Source organism: Zea mays, chromosome 3, assembly GCF_902167145.1.
Source record: "Zea mays cultivar B73 chromosome 3, Zm-B73-REFERENCE-NAM-5.0, whole genome shotgun sequence".
Taxonomy (NCBI): domain Eukaryota; kingdom Viridiplantae; phylum Streptophyta; class Magnoliopsida; order Poales; family Poaceae; genus Zea; species Zea mays.
The window spans coordinates 215,298,567-215,318,540 of NC_050098.1; the positions used below are offsets into that span (position 1 = coordinate 215,298,567).

Genomic DNA, 19,974 nt, shown 5'->3' on the forward strand with positions numbered 1-19,974 from the left:
TGAGGAGAACATCTTTTACTCCCCTGTCATGTGGTTTGTGCACCCGCTATCGATTATCCAACTTGATCCACCGTATGCATAAACCTACAAGACAAATTTAGGCCTTGTTCTTAGGTACCTAAACGGTCTTGGGTCCTTTCACATTAGAAACAAGCACCTTGGGTACTCAAACACACGTCTTAGGACTCTTGTGTTTGCCCCTAACATATTTGGCAACTACTTTGTCTGATTTGTTAGTAAGCACATAAGAAGCATCAAAAGTCTTAAATGAAATATTATGCTCATTTTATGCATTAGGAATTTTCACCTTAGGCATTTTGATATGAGTGGTATGCCTAGAACTAGAAGCCTCATTTTTATACATAAATGCATGATGAGAAACAAAATGAGATTTTCTAGCATGAATTTTCCTAATTTTGTGTCCAGGATAGTTTGCAGGATATAAAATATACCCCTCTATCCTGAACCATGGGAGCCTTACACTTAACAAAATTAGACAATTTCTTAGGGGGATTAAGTTTGGTGTTGTTTTGGTTCCCTTGTTGGAAACCAATCCCATGCTTAATGCCAGGGCGTCTCCCATTATTGAGCATGCTTCTAGCAAATTTAAAATTTTCATTCTCAAGTTCATGCTCGACAATTTTTGCATCTAATTTAGCTATATGATCATTTTATTGTTTAATTATAGCAAGGTGATCATCAATAGCTTCAACATTAACATCTTTACATCTAGTGCAAATGAAAACATGCTCAACAGTAGATGTAGATGGTTTGCTAATATTCAATTCATCAATCTTAGCATTTAGACTAGCATTCTCATCTCTAAGACATGAAATTGAATTATTGCAAATGCTAAGCTCTCTAGTTAAGTTTTCACATTTTTTTACTTCTAGAGCATAAGCATTTTTCAACTTAACAAATCTTTTGTTCTCCTTAACGAGCAAGTCCTCTTGGCATTCCAAGAGATCATCCTTCTCGTTAATGGTCTCTATTAGTTCATTTAATTTTTTCTTTTGGTCCATGTTAATGTTGGCAAAGAGAGAAATTAAATCATCTTCATTATCGCTAGAACTGCCCTCATTACTAGATGTAGTATATTTGGGGGTATTCTATAATTCAATTCAAGTCCGAAAGATTGTCTCTCTTGCTAAGAGTTGCTCAACGGATGCTTATGATGTATGGGATCTAACTCAAATCAATACTAGCAAGGAAACGTTAGAGAGAAGAAAGAGGGCAAACAAATCAAGCGAGAATCAAAGCGAGTAGACACGGTGATTTGTTTTATCGAGGTTCGGTTCCAAAGAACCTAGTCCCCGTTGAGGAGGCCACAAAGACCGGGTCTATTTCAACCCCTTTTCTCTCTCTCAAACGGTTACTTAGAACGAGTGAGCCTTCACTTAATCACACGGGTCACTAAGACCCCGCAAGGACCACCACACACTTGTTGTCTCTTGCTTAGCTTTACAAGCACTTAGAAATGGAAAGAGAAAGGAAGAAGGCAATCCAAGCGACAAGAGCAACAAAAGAACACAAAAAGATCCTCTCACAAGCCCTTAAGCACTAGTGTTGATTTTGGGAACTTTGAGTGGATTGATTGCTTTGATTGTGTCTTGGAGTGTTGCACTTTGATCTTGCAATGAATGAGAAACTCATAATGCTTGGATGGCTTTGAATGAGGTGGTTGAGGGGTATTTATAACCCCTAACCACTTCCTAGCCGTTGCTGGCGATAGGGGCACCGGACAATCCGGTGGCGCACTGAACAATCACTGTTCACTGTCCGATACGCACCACGTCAGCGCGTTCGTTAGGGTTTGGAGCAGTTGACCATTGGAGCGCCTTGTCGTCTTGCCACACCGGACAGTCCGGTGAGGCGGTGATCTCTGACTTCTGCGCTCTGACTTCTGTGCGACACCGTTCACCACTGTAGACTCTACGCAGTCGACCGTTAGCGCGCAGGGAGCCGTTGCTCCGCTTGCTCACCGGACAGTCCGGTGGCACACCATACAGTCCGTTGAATTGTAGCGGAGGGCGCCACTAAATTTCCGAGATTGGCTGGTTTGAGTCTGTACGGGCCTGGTGCACCGGACAGTGTCCGATGCGCCAAAAATCAGCACACTCAAGTCCTTTGCTCCATTTTTGATTGTGTCCCTAACTGGATTTCTTTCTTGGTTTGTGTTGAACCTTATGCACTTGTAATAGATTATATCTGGACAAACTAGTTAGTCCATGTGGTTTGTGTTGTACGTCAACCACCAAAATCGATTATAGGAAATGATTAAGTCCATTTCCCTTTCACAACTGATGGCAGGAGGAAACAGTCTAGGTACAAGGGTTGTTTTGAGGATGGTAGGGGCAACAAGGGCAGATACCAATGTCCTATTTGTCATGGATATGGCCATCACCAGTACACTTGCAAGAATGGTGACTTAAGTGATATAGCTGCTATGCTTGTTGATAGGTACAAACTGTATTAACAAGGTTTTACTATGGACTTGAAACTTACTTTGTTCTTACTATTGATGTCTAATGTGCCATGCTTGTAGGGGTTCACCAAAGAAGAAGAAGCAGGCAATTGAAACTTCAATTGAAATGAGCATTGTTCCTGTTCCTGCACCAAGAATGGTTTTCCCTAACATTGGAGTTCAGCTTTCTGTAGGGCAAAATAGGATGAAGAATAGGAAGGGCAAATCAACTTTTAGTTCAGGAGCTCCTAGTTCTATGCCGTCTACTGTTTCCATAAGGTTTCTCATTTATAAAATCTTTTGTTTGTCTTATTATGAGTACTATACCATCCAATGCTGACTCATAAGCTCTTTCTTGTCCTAGCATATGTGAACAAGGTTCTAACCACCTAAAACTGGCCCCTTTGAATATTTTGAGGCCATTTGATGAAGTGCCAGTGGAGGGAGGAGTCATATATCAATCATGGCCTGAACCTAAGAAGGAGGGAACACAGAAGCCAAAATCACCAGATGTCTGTGGCACTCCAGCTATGTGCACAAGAAGCAAGACCAATTACACCTCTAGTCCTGCCATGGGAACTAGGAGCAAAAAAAGCTCAATGTCTGATGTGCTACACATTGGAGCTCTAAAAACTGGAGATGTGCTAGCTCTTTTGTTTAAAACTGCGATGTGCTAGCTCTTTTGTAATGTGTTTATGGCCTGAATGGCTCAAAACTTTGTGATTTGTTTATGACCCGCATGGTGTTTGGTCGTCTGTGCTTATGGCCTAAAAACTGTGTGGTGTTTGGGCTGTAAGGCCCTTTTGTAATAGCCAAACTGGTGTGGTCTAGATAGCTCAAAATTGAAACTGATATTATGAATTGCATGTCATATCAATGTGTAACTGATGTGTTATGGCAAGTGTGTTATGGCAAGTAGTGGCACGTAAGGACACTGGACTTTTACATCTCATGGAATAATCTGAGGGCAAAATCGTACCATGGCCGTCCAGTTTGCATCCGTTATAAAGAAAATAGACGATAGTGGCGCTTAAGAATAAAAAAATTGTTTTCTAATGGCACTAAAGCAGTGACAAAATTTTGAGTGGTTCGTCTGCAATTCAGATCTTTTATAATGGCTTCAAAGTAATTGTCTCATCAGATACTCTCATACTCCGCATATACTTAGAAGAGATGGGCCCCACAAGGCATAGAGCGAGAGACGACCCACCGAGCCATGGCCCCACGGTTTCCTGGTTTCCTCCGCCTCACTGGTCCTCCCCTCTCCTCTCCCCCCTTCCCTCGCTCCAGCGAGTACCGACGCCTCCCACAGCTGGAGACCGTACTTTACTGGCACTGGCAGTAATCTTCCCACCCGCCTCGGCGCCTCCTCCCTCTCTCCCAACATCGCCCGCTCTCTCCTCGCTGTTCTCCGCTGTCATCTCCCCCGGAGAAGCGTGGCTCCTGTAGCCGGCCTCCTACCTGCCCCTCCTCCGCGCGCCGAGCACCAGACGACGCGACACGGCCGAGCACGGTCGCTGCTTCCGCGGCGGCGCCGCTCCACTCTCGTGCTGCAGCTAGCGGAACAGAGATCCGTGGGGACATGAACAGGGTTTCTCCTCTCTGTTGGTGAGTGATCCTGGGTCCTGGCTTGTTTGGCGTGTTGCCCTGTTTTTCTGGGAGTAGGTTCCGGTCTCAATTCGGATCCAAATCTCTCATTCTCTTGGTTCGTAGGTCGTGAATTTGCGTGCTGCGCTATTAGTCTCCTATCGATCCCACTCATGGTTTGGTTAGCATCTTCGTCCCCTCCAGCTTGGGAGATTGAAATTAGTTGACACCGCAGTAGGAGATAGGACTTTTCGTTCTGTATATCATATCCAAACAGTCAAGGTGCTGCTGCAGTTTGGTTCACATAATTTTTGTGTGTTTAATTAACTTCCGCGCGCTTGGCGCAGGTCCGCGCCGATTCTGCCCATTTTGGCCGGAAATAGCTTCCGAAGCGAAGTTGCTGATGTACCTCTAGTGTTTTACTCCACTGCGTCGTAGTTTAAGGACTTGCGGACTGTATTGGGGTTAATGTATATTGTGTGGATGGGCTGAGTCACCGTGAGACTTTTGTTTGTTTGTTTGTTGGAGGTTTTACTGCGGTGCTCAATTGACGTGGACATCAGGCTCGATCTAGATCACAGAATACACGGTGTTATGATTTATGAACCAATTGCCCACGTTCCACAGATAGTCCCCAGTCATAGATGCCTTTAATTGACTACGTGTCTTGACAAAATGAACAGTACCCAGTTCTCTTGAAATGCACTAGGAATCTATGATGATAGTGAAACTGGACAGAGTTGTAGAAGATACTATCTGGATGCAAATCTACTATTCCTGCAGCAGACTTTACACTGGAATTTTGTTGTGAGCAAAGGAAAGAGGCCCCTGGAAAGTTTCATGTGATTACATTTCAAGTTGGTTGCCTTTTTAGGGTCTAATCAACATCAGTGTGCACATCAGCTGACAAAGAAAGGGTGTGATCCACATCCACTTCTAATACTTGCTTGCTGGCCAATGTAGATCACTAAATAGGCGCAAGTCAGTGATAAAAAGTTCCCCTCTCTCCTAGGAGCGTTTATGTAGTCACATGTTCTCATGCTTTTCAGTTACATGTTACTATCAAGTGGGTTGTGGTTTTTGAGAGAAAAAAGGTGAAGAGTAGTTGAATTATACTATGAAGTTTGCAAGTTATACTTAACTTTCAAACAGCCTGTAACACTGCTAGCCTGTTTTTTTTGCTAACAAGATAATGCCTTTTGCATCATTTGCTTCGTTTTTTTTTTCTCGAAAAGCGCAGGAGAACTGCGCCCCATTATATTATAGCAGAAGGAAAAAGGGGGCAAAAAGGACCCTGGATACAAGAGACTCCTTACGGAGGCCAGAAACATGCATACACAAAAGTACAAAACAGTTCATACTTCATAGGGACACTAAAAATAACAACCCTGTGAAGATCTGCCCTAAGAAATAGAGGGCGGTGCAGCCAGATAGGATAGACCCTTGGCACCAGCAAATTGCCATTTCTCCCTCTCCTCATGTGCAAACTGCAGGAGAAGAGTGAGATTAGGAGAAACTCCATCAAACACCACTCTATTTCTATGCTTCCAGATCAACCACACTCCTAAAGAAAGGAGAGAATCCAGACCTTTCTTCCTCAAACCAGAAACCTGAGCTGAAGCTCTCTCCCACCAAACCATAAAATAGGTATCACCTGGCTGAGGGGCTAGACTGTGCAGGCCAAACTTTCTTAAGATGTTGTACCAGAAGACTCTAGAGAAAACACAGGACACCAGTAGGTGATTGATTGTTTCAGATTCTTGGTCACACAGAGGGCATCTGGCTGGGTGGTTCATGCCTCCTTTTGCAAGTCGGTCTGGAGTCCAGCATTTGTTCTGAGCTAGCAGCCACAAGAAGAACCGACACTTAGAAGGAGCCCAAGATCTCCATATCTGTTTATGGTGAACAAAGGCACTTGAACCATAGAAGAGACCATTGTATGCAGTTCTTGCAGAGTAAAGACCATCAGGAGCAATAGAAAAAAATATGCCTATCCTCAATATCAGGTTGCAGCACCAAATCAGATAAAGCATCCCAGAGGTGCAGATAATCAATCAGGGCTCCCACAGTCAGAGCTCCCTTAATATCACCAATCCATCTTCTATTTAGCTTCTTGCACAGTTCTTCTGTTGGTTATTCTTTTTGGTATTATGCTAAACAGCCTTGGTGCAAAATCTGAAACCCTTTAGAATTCAAATTATGTCAAACCTGAATCACACTTTTTTTGCAGTAGAATGTCTATAAATGTTTGTAATGAAAGAGATCGCAAAGTTTTCCATGCAAGTGTTGTTGCAATAAAAGCTTTAGACTCCACAAAAGTAAAAAAAACTCATGAGAAAGTTGTCAGAGTGGCTTCTTATTTTCTGTGATTTTATATGAACATCCTCTTTTTGCACAGGTATGAACTAAATTGATCGATGGTCCTATTGAATATAGAGCTACTATTATATGGCATATTCTGTCATGCAAATGATGGTGGTTGTAAGTTGTGATTGAGGAACTCCATTGTTTGAGAAATGGATGAAACACCAACTAGTTCTGGGCAATCTGAAGATAGTTCATGTGAACCTAATTGGTGGCCACCAGACTTATTAGAGAAGATAGAGTCTGCTTCCATATCAAGGAAACATGATGTTTTGGGTAATCTAAGGTCCTCATCCTGGAAGGCATCACAATTACTGTGGTCAACAGGATCTTATTCAGGGTTAATCCCTAATGGTTTCTATTCAATCATCCCGGTGAGGATTACTCTTTAGCTAAGTACCTTTTTCCCTTGTGGAGACATTTTAGATTGATTTGCAGCTGTCTGCAAATTCATGCTAATCACTTCTATTTATTAGTGTCTTTATTTGGTAAAACAAGTTTCTAAATATTAGGCATCAAGGGAAAAGTGATGAATTTAGATTCAGATTTCAGTACTTCATAATATTTTTTGTTAGCTTTCTTCACAATTTGATCACTACAATGATTTTGTTCTTCCAAAGAAAAAACATAACAATTTAGTGACAAGCTTACTTTGTTTCAATTCTTTATGAGTTTGGGAGTTTGGTATTTTCATTTTCTCTACTGTTGCTGCTGATCTGTGATCGATTCATGCAGGATAAAAAGTTGAAGGAGACTTTCCCAACAATTCCATCGGTAGATGACCTGCAAACTCTTGAAGCAGATGGGCTTAAGGCTGACATAATTATTGTAGACACTGAGAGGGATAAGAAGGTTTTCATGTTGAAGCAGCTTAGTGCTGCACTTGTGAAAGGGTTAAGCTCTAGCCCAGCATTAGTGATAAAGAAAATAGCAGGTTTGGTAAGTTCTTACAAAGTGTTAACTGGATACAGTTAACAGTTTTCTGTCTTCCAATGCAATTCTTTGGATCTCAGTTCCATGAATTCATCACAACATCTATCGGTACTTTTTATAGCTACAGAACATTTAGAGCTGATTTGTGTAATTGTGTTCAAACATTTCCATGGGAAATTTTGGACCCCTTAAATTAACAACACCAAGGTCATCCTTGCTGAAATGATGTTAAGATGACTAAGCATTACATTATAGTTTGTTCGTGTGTGAAGTTTTTAGCTTACTCTTCCCATAATAGGTTTTTGACTGCTTCAAGCGACAAAATCCTGACGCCAGTCCAGCAAAAGGCTCGATTGAAGATACTCATTTCTTTGGATATAAAGGACCACAACTTCTAGGGCAGATAAGACATGGATCATGCCGACCTCGAGCTATTCTATTTAAAGTTCTTGCAGATGCTGTTGGCCTTGAGAGTAAACTTGTAGTTGTATGTCTACTTTCTCTCTCTCTCTCTAGTCTGTTCTTCGTTTTGCATATGTTGTTTGTGTTAAAATATAAGTTAAAAAATACTTGCAATATGTCTTTCATAGGGTCTACCTGATGACGGTGCCGTTGGATTTGTGGACTCCTACAAACATATGTCTGTGGTAGTTTCGCTAAACTCTATGGAACTGCTAGTGGATCTTATGCGATTTCCAGGCCAGTTGATTCCATTTTCAGCTAAGGCTATCTTTATATCGCATATATCTGCTGCGGGTGAAAGTGACTCAGCTGAAAATGACTCCTGTGATTCTCCCCTTGAGCCCAACAGCCCTCTGTATGGATTGTCTGATAAAGTTGAAACTGAAGGGTATGCTTATGCATTAAATATGTCCTCTCAGTTATGCGATTCAGGCCTTGTCTATGTTTCCCCGTATATTGTAAATATCTATACTTGTAGGGAAAAAACACATATGACTTTACTAGTTATTTTTCATGATGAGTTGTTGACTTATTGAGTGTTTCACACATTTCAATAATTTAAAGGAAAAGGTTAAATACAGTTGAACTCCTGTCTTGAACCTTCAAATCAATAGCAGTAACATAGGATTTTCCAAGGCGGATAAGTGATTGTCATCATGGCTTGCATTGTTGGGTAGGCTAACATTTTTGTACGCTCCAGCACAAAATTCTAATATAGACAATTATAGCCATAGTAATGGGAGAAAATGAGAGTACCCTGAGAATTATTCTATCATATTTTTTGGAATAAAAAATACTCGTAGCTGGCAGACATATGTACTTAGGTTCGTAAACAGCTGTTCAGCAGCTCGTAGATACATTACTGAAGTGAATCTTCATACTGGCAGCAATAGAAGCTGAGATTGTTAGTGGCATGAAGGAAAATATACAATATATGAGCATGTTAGACAGAAAAATTATATGGATAATTCATTGTCCTATGTTATTGTCACAACTCACAAGGTGTGACATTTGAAAAGCATTGCTATAGAGGAATTTACATGCTCAGATACATGAGTGACTACCTGTCAGCTGTATATATTCATACCTTTTCGTCTCAGTTTTGATTATGCACAAGATGAGAACATGTTATCTCTATCTCAGTGCAGAATTGAATCTTCATCAAATCTATCTGGACGATCACTGCGTAATATGATGTTGAGATCAAGGACATTTTCTGAGGGGAAATTAAGGTAACACCTAATGATGATTTCATAGCTACTTTATTGGAAAGCTTGTTTATATCATCACTAGATGAAATATTCTGCAATTATGGCAGCTGCGACTATAATTTGGTTCCTTGTTCAATACATTTGCTTATAAGTTGCTAATTCTGTAATCCAGCACGTCATGTAGTGAACCGAATATAGCGAATGCCTTTTGGAGGCACAGTCAAAGGAGAGGAGTTGCCGAGGAACCCCGTGGTGCTAGTTCCAGGTTTTCATTTCCCATTCAACTCTAACTGTTGATCACTTTTTTTGTGGAAAAACCATTGATCACTTTAGTCCAGTTCTCTTTATCTTTTGTATCATTGCTTTAATTTCTTGTTGTGAAACCTTTATTGCTGAGATGAGGACAAAATGGTATTATTATGGTTGAACGAACAATTCTAGGTGCTATCTATTATGATAGATGTGAAGATTGCTTTTGGAGAACTAACCTTTGTTCTTTGGAGGCCGGTCAAGGAGGCAGCAAAATGTGCCTCTGAACCTGCGGGTAAGACAATCCCGGGCATCGTATTAAGAAGAAGACCTTCCCACACAGGTTGAGAAAACTCCTGAACCCCTGCCCTACCCACACACAGCAGCATTGTAGCCCATGCAAGAACGACCGCGGTCGGGACCAGGCCTTAGACCTGTGTTTTGACGTGGGACAAACGAGGACATTTTTTTAACCACAGCCTGAAATTCGCTCCCATGGGGAATCAAACTCAGGATCTGAGGTGTGCTACTCAGACCACCAACCTGATCAAATCTCTTGTTCCCCAATGGAAAGCCCAGACTCCTGATCACCCTTCTCTGAGCCTCACTGACCACCGGCCCTGGGGAACAAGGACTAGCCCCGAAAACCCTTCTGCTGCTGCGAGGCAAGGAACTAGGAGGTGGGGCTTTTCTGTGCTGCTTGCAGAAGATTGGTCTGGGAAGCAGTTCGTCGACTGCTTTAGTGACCTTGGCGAGGAGGGTATCTATTGGGATTGAGGGAGGGGAAGCGGCCTTGGGATTTCTGGATAGTCCCCCATCACTTCGCGACGGCGCCTAGAGTATACACAGTTGGCTGCTTCCATTAGCCATTGAACCCAAGCCGATGAAAGGGGGGACTCTTGCAGTAGCGAAAGGGCCTCTAGCTGAGTTGGTTAGGTGGTCTGAGTAGCACTCCTCAGGTCCTGGGTTCGACTCCCCGTGGGAGCGAATTTCAGGCTGTGGTTAAAAAAATCCCCTCGTCTGTCCCACGCCAAAGCACAGGTCTAAGGCTCAGCCCCGGTCGTGGTCGTTCTCACATGGGCTTCGATGCCGCTGTGTATGGGTGGGGCAGGGGTTCAGGGGTTTTCTTGACCTGTGTGAGAAGGTCTTCTTCTTAATACAATGCCCGGGGGCTGTCTTACCCCCCGCAGGTCAAGTTTTTTTGCAGTAGACGTTGCATGGCCCGGGAGGAGGACATCATCGCCGCACACGTGTTCCTGGAGAGCCATAATGTTATGCTCATCGACAGGCCTAGATGGGGATGACATACCAGAGCACGGGAGGACACCATCGCTGCTCACCTGTTCCTGGAGAGCCATAACGTTAGGCTCATCGATAGTGAAGAACAATTTGGAGTATAAGTAACATGATGTACATGTGTTAGACTATACATATCTCTAATAAGTACCTAAACCTATTTTGATCTTTTTGACTATTTGAGTGGTGACTTACATGATAGTTATGGACATTAATCGTTTCATTGTCTTTGAACCCAGAGTATGTGTACTTATTGGACTTCTCTTTTTTCATTTTCCTTTCCCTGGTGTAGTCCTGAGCATCCATTAATGAGAGCAAGGGGAAGATCTATACTTGGTGGTGAGAAGCAATCATTTCAAGAATACACAGAATCTGGAGCTGCTTCAAGGTTTGCCAATCATGCTATTTTGGGGTGTCAGGTTTTATGTTCTTGATTCTTCTTGTCAGTTGTCACTAATATGTTGTCCTGGTGTAGTCAGTTCCATTCATTTGCCCCTTCAGTCTGCTTAGTTTATTTTATTCCTTAGCTAGCGACAAACCGACAACTGTATGATTTTGTGTATATCCATATTTATCTAGGAAGCGGATACGAGATTTGTTCTGTCTTTACTGAGACCAACTTAGTATTTGGTTTCTTCTGCAAAGCTCAATTTGAAACTGCATTTCTACCATATTCTTTTTTTTCCTCGAACACGCAAGAGAGTTGCATAACATTATATTAAAAAGTGAAAAAGTCCAAACAACTTGTAACTCTTAGAGCGACAAGACGATGACCACCGAAATCATCGGAAGAAAAAAAAATGGCCAACAGCTATACAGTTAAGGCCATATGTTATGAAGCCCTTTGGCTCCCTGCTATACACCACAATTTGACCTCATCTCTAATATCCTGCATGATGGTCTTGAAACTAGGCCGAATTCCCTAAAAAACGTAGCCATTTCTATGCTTCCATGTCCATGATGCCATTTTTTTCTCGAAACTCCATGATGCCATTGAGACGACCAATGTGTTGAAACCCTTGCGGTAGTATTTAGGATGTCTGCCATATTCTGAATTCCTATGGCTCTCAATTGGTGGTGTCTGGTTTTATGCCAACTACCGGATGTGAGATACATTATTTTGGCTCATTTGTGGTGCTGGGAAGACAAATTGCTTTGGCTTTTCCATTTTGTTAACTGGAATATGATTGAACCATGTAGCTGGTAGGTTTCCTAACCCTACCAGGGAGTTGCCGCAGGGAGTAGGGATGAGAGAGGGCTGGGCGCGTTGGTTGCTGGCGCAGAGACGCCGTCGCTGTCAACAGAAGGTTAGGGCGCAGGGAGGTAAAGGCGGCTGGGACAATAATAGACTTGATCTCTCAATCTCCCAACTCCCTAGGGGAAGCCAGAAATAATATGTTTCTGCTTAATTCCACAGATGACCTCTTACAAGTATTTATGTCCCAGCTGATGCTTATCTGATCTGAGGATAAGAGCTATGAGATCTCTTCTAATCCCTATCCAACTGACTAGAGATAATCTCTCCTTTTTATTAGCTAACCCCTATCTAATCTATCCTAGCCGATCTCCTGGCCGCATGTGGCCTGTGGCCTGGCCGTGGGCCTTAGCCCTCCTAGACACTAATGGCCCTGTGCCTGGTGTAGGACATGCCAGTCATAACATCTCTCCCCGCTTGCTGAAACAGCTCGTCCTCGAGCTGAAAGTCGGGTTATGCAGAGCGGAATGCATCCAGTGGCTCCTCCACGACCTCGTCCGCAGACTCGAAGTCTTCCGACTCCAAGTAGAAAAGCCGCTTGCACTGATGGCCATTGACGAATGGCTTGTCACAGTTGAAGCACAACCCTTGACAGCGGCGCTCCTGCTGCTCTGCTGGTGTGAGGCGACAGAACTGTTGGATCGGTGGCAGAGCCGCCGTGGTCAGCTATGCAGCGCCTCCAGGTGCTACCGGGGGCTGGAGAGGCAATGGCCGCGCCGGTTGCTGGGGGCCTGATGGGAGCATCTCCATAATGTTGTTGGCGCGTAGCTCGAACGCCCGGGCCAAGTTTACCGCCGTCGGAAGGTCCTGCGGTGCGCGCATCGCCACGTCGACACGGATGTGGTCCGGAAGGCCCCCCACGAAGAGCTCCGCCTTCTAGACAGCGTCAAGATTGTGCGCGTGGCACAAAATGGCGTTGAACTGCTCCGTGATTTCCTGCACCGTCGAACGGAACTGAAGTCGACCGAGTTTCGCAAGGCGCGAATCCTGGACAGGTGGCCCGAACTGCAGATGGCATAGCTCCTTGAAGCGCTCCCACGTCGGCATCCTGGTGTCTTGCTCAAGGGTGTAGTACCATGTTTGAGCCGCGCCCCGGAGGTGATAGGATGCTAGCCACGTCTGGTCGGAGGCCAACGTCTTCTGGCCACGGAAGAACTGCTCGCAGTGGTTGAGCCAGTTCAAGCGATCCACCGAACCGTCGTATGTCATGAACTCGAGCTTGTAGAACTTCGGCGGCATCGAATCACGATCCATTGCAGATCCCAACTGTTCCTGGGATCGGCTGGAGGAGGCGCCCCTGGAGAGGGAGAAAAGGGTCCCATCCAACCCCCCCCCCCCCTACCGGGTGCCCGGTGGCTGCGCGCCGCCACAAGGCCCCAGGGCAGTAGTAGGCGTCGGCGGCTGCGGTACTGCCGTGTGATCGGCGTTGTTGACGAGTAGATCTGATCCCAGCGCCCATGCCGGAATTTGAGACGGCGATCGTGGAAAGTGCAGCTGGTGGATTGGTACGCTCGGCGGCTAGGAGGACGTCGGGGTGGCTGTTAGGGCCGGCTGCGACAATGATGACAGAGCCGCTACGGCCTTGGATGGCGAAGGCAGGGATGGCAGCAGCTGGAGCCTAGCATGACGGCCTTCAGCGTGGCTACGTCAGACTGCAGCACCATCATAGCTGTTAGGGCTTGTATGGCTGCCAGATTGTTGGAGAAGTGGAGAAGGGACGCCGTCACCTGCTCGTTTGTCATCGTGGGAAGGGCGGTGGACACGCCGGAGGTGGGCTGGATGAGTGTGGTGGTGGTGATGCTGGGCAGCAGTTGGGTGGATGTGAACAGGGAGGCGGTTGTGGCTGGTGGCAGCGGCTGGGCGGAAGAGGACAGGGAGGCGGCTGGGGCTGGTGGTGGGTAATTCATGGTGGCCGGAAGATCAGAGGTTCTGGATACCAAATTGGTAGGTTTCCTAACCCTACCAGGGAGCTGCCGCAGGGAGTAGGGATGAGAGAGGGCTGGGCGCGTTGGCTGCTGGCGCAGAGACACCGTCGCTGTCAACAGAAGGTTAGGGTGCAGGGAGGTAAAGGCGGCTGGGACACTAATAGACTTGATCTCTCAATCTCCCAGCTCCCTAGCGGAAGCCAGAAATAATATGTTTCTACTTAATTCCACAAATGACTTCTTACAAGTATTTATGTCCCAGCTGATGCTTATCTGATCTAAGGATAAGAGCTATGAGATCTCTTCTAATCCCTATCCAACTAACTACAGATAATCTCTCCTTTTTATTAGCTAACCCTTATCTAATCTATCCTAGCCGATCTCCTGGCCGCATGTGGCCTGTGGCCTGGCTGTGGGCCTTATCCCTCCTAGCCACTAATGGCCCTGTGCCTGGTGTAGGAGATGCCAGCCATAACAGTAGCACACTCGTCGTATTTCTAAAAAAGCTCAACCTGCAGGGGTAAGACAACCCCCGATCGTTGTATTAAGAACTTCGCATGTAGGTTGAGAAACCCCCCTGAACCACTGCCCACTCACTCATACACAGCGGCACCGTAGCCTATGTGAGAACAACGGTGACCAGGGTCAGACCTTAAACCTGGGCTTTGTTGTGGAACAAACGAAGGAATTTTTTTAACCACAACCTGAAATTTGCTCCCAGAGGAGTTGAACTCAGGACCTGAGGAGTGCTATTGAGACCACCTAACCAACTTAGCTAGTGGCCCTTTCGCACTCGTCGTATTTCTCACTCGAAGCAACTCAAAATCTGTAAATATATTCCATTTTGTAGTTTATATGTTATGTGAAAATAGCTGGCACTTTTAAAGTTAGATTCTAAAAATGTCTGGATCATTCTAGGCATGTGATATATTTTCTGTATTCTAAAAAATTGAAGACTGAATTGTGGTGAACTAAAAGCCTGACAAGTGTAGAGAACTTGGTTTGCAATGGTTGATGCAATAAAGTTTGAGCTATCTGGAACAGGTTTTTATCATGAAAACCATTTGACAATAATCAAGACATTTTTATAAATGAAATATTTAAAAGAATAGTTTTTTCTCGAACAACGCAAGAGAGCTGTGTGTCACTGTGTCTGTGTATTTTCTTTCATCCTTTTTTCTAAACTATGAATGTCTCTGAGTGCCACAGCAAGCTCTGGCTTTTGTAGCTAACATTATCCAGATGGATGAGTAATTCTTCCTTTTCTTGGAGAGCTCCTTTTCCTGCTCTATAGAATACATGAAAGTTCCAGTCTCACCTATATAGCCAATCAAATAGGATGCTTGATTATGTGAGTACTTCAATAGCAGAGCACAGTTGTGGGCAAAATGTATGCAAAATGAGTTGTTTCCTGCCAAATTGCAGCTAGTGTTCTGGTTGAGGTTGGTTTATGTTTTCTTAGAGTGGAGAGCGGGTATAAAATATGTTCTGTTTGGTATGAGTGGGTGTTGTACAGTTTATAAACCCATCTCTTTTCTTCTTAGTGGGTGTTTAAATGCACTAGAGCTAATAGTTAATTAACTAAAAACTTGCTAGTAGAATTAGCTAGCTAACTATTAGCTAATATGCTAAAAGTAGCTAATAGTTGAACTATTAGCTAGACTGTTTGGATGCATTCAGATAATTTTAGCAATTAATTATTAGCTCTAGTGTGTTCAAACATGGCCTTAATAAAATTGATATGCAGCTCTCCTACATGTTCGAGAAAAAGAGTTGTTTTCTTATGATCCGGCCGCTGGGGTGTCTAGAATTTTTTGCTCACATCTAGCCCTCTTAAGGGCAAAACAGTTGTTCCATTTTTCTTTCCCTATGTGTAACCTCCTCTTTTATTAATTTGTGTGGAACCTCTTCTCACAAATGTGAAAAATATTTTGGTTAACAATTCTGTTATTGAGCACACTATCATATGCACTTGTAGATCAGATGGTCTTGGGGGCACTTCAACCTCTAATGCTCGAAGAATAAGGCGTAGAAGCATTAGCATCACCCCTGAGATTGGAGATGACATTGTGAGGTAATTCTAGTTTAAAATTATTCGATGATAGCAGATATGTCCATTTTTCCTTTTCATAATTCACTTATGGCATATGTTGCTTTCACCGTATCCCATTTTTCATAAGGTCTATTTGAGACTCTGCATTGTTCTTCTTATTTTAATGAAATGCAGCTCTCCTGTGTTTTCGAGAAAAAAATGTCGTGTTTTGCTCATGTCTGAGCCTAGATACTGGATATCAGTTATCCTCATTGATCACCATACTGCTATTTTCTAATTGAGACGTAATTGCATATACATGCATGTAGTCTTAGATACTGTTATTGAGCAAGAAGCATTTATTTTTATATTTAAATTGTTTAACAGGGCAGTTCGGGCTATGAACGAAACACTAAAGCAAAATCGCCTTCAAAGGGATCATGTCGAAGGTTCATGCTCATATGTTACGGAAGACCAAAGCAACGCCAATGACTGCCCAAATAAAGTATACCTCTACAAGTTGCATTGTTTTCTTCTTCCCCATATTGGTCCTCCTTACCTTATGTGGACAGGGGAAAATCTGTAGTGGAAACCACATCTTAGGTGGAAACATAGAAACCAATTCAAAAAACATATTTCGATTGCTCAAAAAAATTGTAACTTGGCACATCCATTATGCTTGTATAGATAGATGTACTTTGTCGCACTTTTGCAAAAAAAGTACATCTATGGATGTACTGTAGATGTGCCAAATTGCAATTTTTCATTAAGTGATCGGAATACTGTTTTTTATTTGGTTTCCATTTTTCACCTAAGATGTGGTTTCCATTGCATATTTTCCTGTGCACATAAGTGTAAATGTTAGTTGAATCTCGCATGGTTTTTGAGGCGTCGCCTAGGCGTTGAGGCATACCCTAGATGCTGCAGGACGCCACAGGGTTTTAGTTATCCAGGCATACCCCCAGCGCCTCAGGATGCCGCAACGCCTAAAAAACCAAGGAATCGCAGCAGCTTGGGCTGAAAATTTATATTTGTGCTTAGGATGATGCATCTCGGATAATTGGTGCTACTGACAGTGACTCAAGAAACCGAACTGGTCCTACTCAAAAGGCCATGTCATTGCCTTCTTCGCCTCATGAATATAGGGGTCAAGATACCCAAAAAGGTGATGATTTTATAAGTAAAGAGAAGATGGCATTGGCATGGAACAAAGTTTTCCAGAGCTCCCCATTTCTTAACAAGCCCTTGCTGCCGTTTGAGGAATGGAACATAGATTTCTCTGAGATAACAATTGGCACGCGGGTTGGAATAGGCAAGTAACCTTGAACTTCCTCAGCTATATTCACTAAACTCTACAGTGTCCTTATTATAGCTTATATGCTCAATATCGAAGTATCATATTCTTGTATTGCCAAATATTTTTTTTAATATGCTGCAAAACCTGTTTAGTGCTTCTATTATGGTGTGCTCTCTTTTTGCTATGTTGTTCACTATAATTTCATTGTTGTTATCTCATATTTCATTATTCTGCTTAGAAATGGCACAATTCTTTTCTGGTTGTCTTTTGCTATTTTTGGTCCTGATTATAGCCTAACAAGCTATAGCTTGTTTACTGAAATGTTTCATCAGGATTCTTCGGAGAAGTTTTCCGTGGTATATGGAATGGAACCGATGTTGCCATCAAAGTATTTCTAGAACAGGACTTGACAACTGAAAACATGGAAGATTTTTGCAACGAGATATACATCCTGAGGTACCAGAATTTCTCTTGATTTTTTACTCGATATTCTTCTATTTTTCATTATATACTAACATTAATTGTGGCAACTTATTCTTTCCTTTCAGCCGGTTGCGACATCCAAACGGTAACCATCCCTTTTAACTGTTGTGAAACAGTTCTCAAACTGCTCCACACTAGATGCCTAAACTACCTTATTTCTTGTAAGATTGTTTTCTAACCGTGTGTGTGTGTGTGTTTCTGTTCTGTAGTTATATTGTTTCTTGGTGCATGCATTACACCTCCACACTTGTCAATGGTTACTGAATATATGGAAATGGGATCACTGTATTATCTCATCCATATGAGTGGTCAGAAAAAGAAACTTAGTTGGCGTAGGAGGTTGAAAATTATTCGTGATATATGCAGGTATGATCTTTTCTCATTGCACAATAACTATTTCTCTAGATTTTCTTCTGTCATTTTTTTTCTTTTTAGCACTGTTGAGCCTTACCAACTTGCTTGGGACTAAAATGCTTTGTTGCGGTTGTAGCACTGCTGCATGCGTGAAGTGGAAAGTAGCATCCGATATGAAGATGCCATGTTAATGACATGATGGATGCTATTTTCCAATTCGCACAGCTCTAGTGTTACTGAGCAATTTGACCTTAAAATGATAACATTAACTTTTTAAGACAATTGAATTTGGTACAGTTATTTTTGTCACTTAAGACTATAATCTTGTCCATATGCCTTTTATTATGAATTGTCTGAAAGATTTTCTTGTTCACTTAAAAGGGGGTTGATGTGCATACACCGCATGAAGATAGTTCACAGGGATCTCAAAAGTGCAAACTGCCTGGTGAACAAACATTGGACTGTTAAGATATGTGACTTTGGTCTATCTCGAGTGATGATTGATAGTCCTATGACTGATAATTCCTCTGCTGGCACCCCGGAATGGATGGCCCCTGAGCTTATACGGAATGAACCTTTTACAGAGAAATGTGATATATTCAGCCTTGGTGTTATCATGTGGGAGCTGTGCACATTGAGTCGCCCATGGGAAGGCATCTCCCCAGTTCAAGTAATCATTCATCCACTATTTTATCGTTATAGTTGCAACATTCATGCATTTCCTAAAGGTGTTTGTTGACTGAAGCATGTGGTGCATGTTTATCTCTTGCCCAAATATGCTGTTCTTCTGGCTCAAAGCCTGAGACCACGTTTACAGTGCCTCTCTGATGCATTCATGCTCAATGTTCTTGTGGCTACATAAGTGAGAAAGCTGTTAACTGACAAATGGTCCGGGCAATTACAGGTGGTGTACGCAGTTGCTAATGAAGGTTCGCGGCTTGAGATTCCTGAAGGACCTCTCGGCAGGTTGATTGCAGGTAAATATTAGAGATCTTCGACTTTTCTTGTGTGATTTAACTAAGTGGAGATAAGATTAATTAGAAACGTTAACTCACGTTGAGTTGGTTAGTTTATATCCTGCTTCTGTTGAGATGGCATAAGATCTTCGACTTTTCTACTGTTTTTCGTTTGGTGCAGATTGCTGGGCAGAGCCTGAGAATCGGCCGAGCTGCCAGGAGATCCTAACCCGTTTGCTGGACTGCGAATACACTGTCAGCTGAAATGGAAGCTGCTCGCTCGTCCACTCAATTCCTGCACAGGTGGAAACATTTCTTGTATAAAACCTGTAAAAAAGGCTGCCGATTCTGCGGACTTGAGGTCACATATCGAAGCGCTGTGTTTTTTTTTAAACAATGGCGACCCTTTCTCAAAAAAAATGTAAAAATGATTCCCTGGTTATAGAAGAACATGTCTGATTCGATAGACGTGCCTTGCATCGCAGGGCAAGCTGGTTGTTGTACCTTATTCTAGATAAGTAGCACGCCCGCGAATGCTGTTCGGCTTTCAAATAGCTGCAGCTGCAAATTTTTACCTGTTGCTACAGTATTTCCTTTCTATATAACCAGGCGGCAGCAGCAGCCGAATGTTGCCAGTACGTTGGAGATGGCATAAGCAACTCCATGTTGTGAACTGTTCCCTCGCGACCATAAAGAACATGCCATCCTAGATTTGGAATAAAAATATTGTCAAAATTTGTATATCTAATTAGATTTATTATGAATATATTTTATTAGTTATCTAATGATATTTATTGCATATCATAAATTTTAGTATTTTAACATATTTGGTCAAATTTGAGATTTATTGGCGATCATTGATTTTGGACGAGGGGTAGGATGTTAGCTTTTTAGAGCAACACCAAGGAGTACTATATTTGAGCCCTAAATGTTGTTTCCCGACTGATTTAATTTGTTTTAGGACCTTAAATATATTATCATCTCCAACAGCCGGCCTTAAATATGTGTTTATTAACTAATCCACCGTCCCAGCCTCCCAGGGCCGCGCGCACGCCGTCCCGCGCTTTTTCCACATTGCCGCACGCCCAATCCCTTGCCACCTGTCT

General features: G+C 43.0%; 1 protein-coding gene across 1 annotated transcript; it reads left to right on the forward strand.

Moving 5' to 3' along the window:
- The first annotated feature begins 3,722 nt into the window (after positions 1–3,722).
- Positions 3,723–19,651, forward strand: LOC100285713 (ATP binding protein). Its single transcript, NM_001158604.2, has 17 exons — positions 3,723–4,072; positions 6,450–6,789; positions 7,151–7,354; positions 7,647–7,835; positions 7,939–8,198; positions 8,959–9,042; positions 9,194–9,286; positions 10,859–10,954; positions 15,725–15,820; positions 16,166–16,283; positions 16,820–17,090; positions 17,408–17,531; positions 17,624–17,643; positions 17,768–17,924; positions 18,294–18,582; positions 18,817–18,889; positions 19,050–19,651. Exons 2-17 carry the CDS (start codon positions 6,568–6,570, stop codon positions 19,130–19,132), a joined length of 2,379 nt encoding a protein of 792 aa, NP_001152076.2. The 5' UTR covers positions 3,723–4,072; positions 6,450–6,567; the 3' UTR covers positions 19,133–19,651.
- The last annotated feature ends 323 nt before the right edge of the window (positions 19,652–19,974 follow it).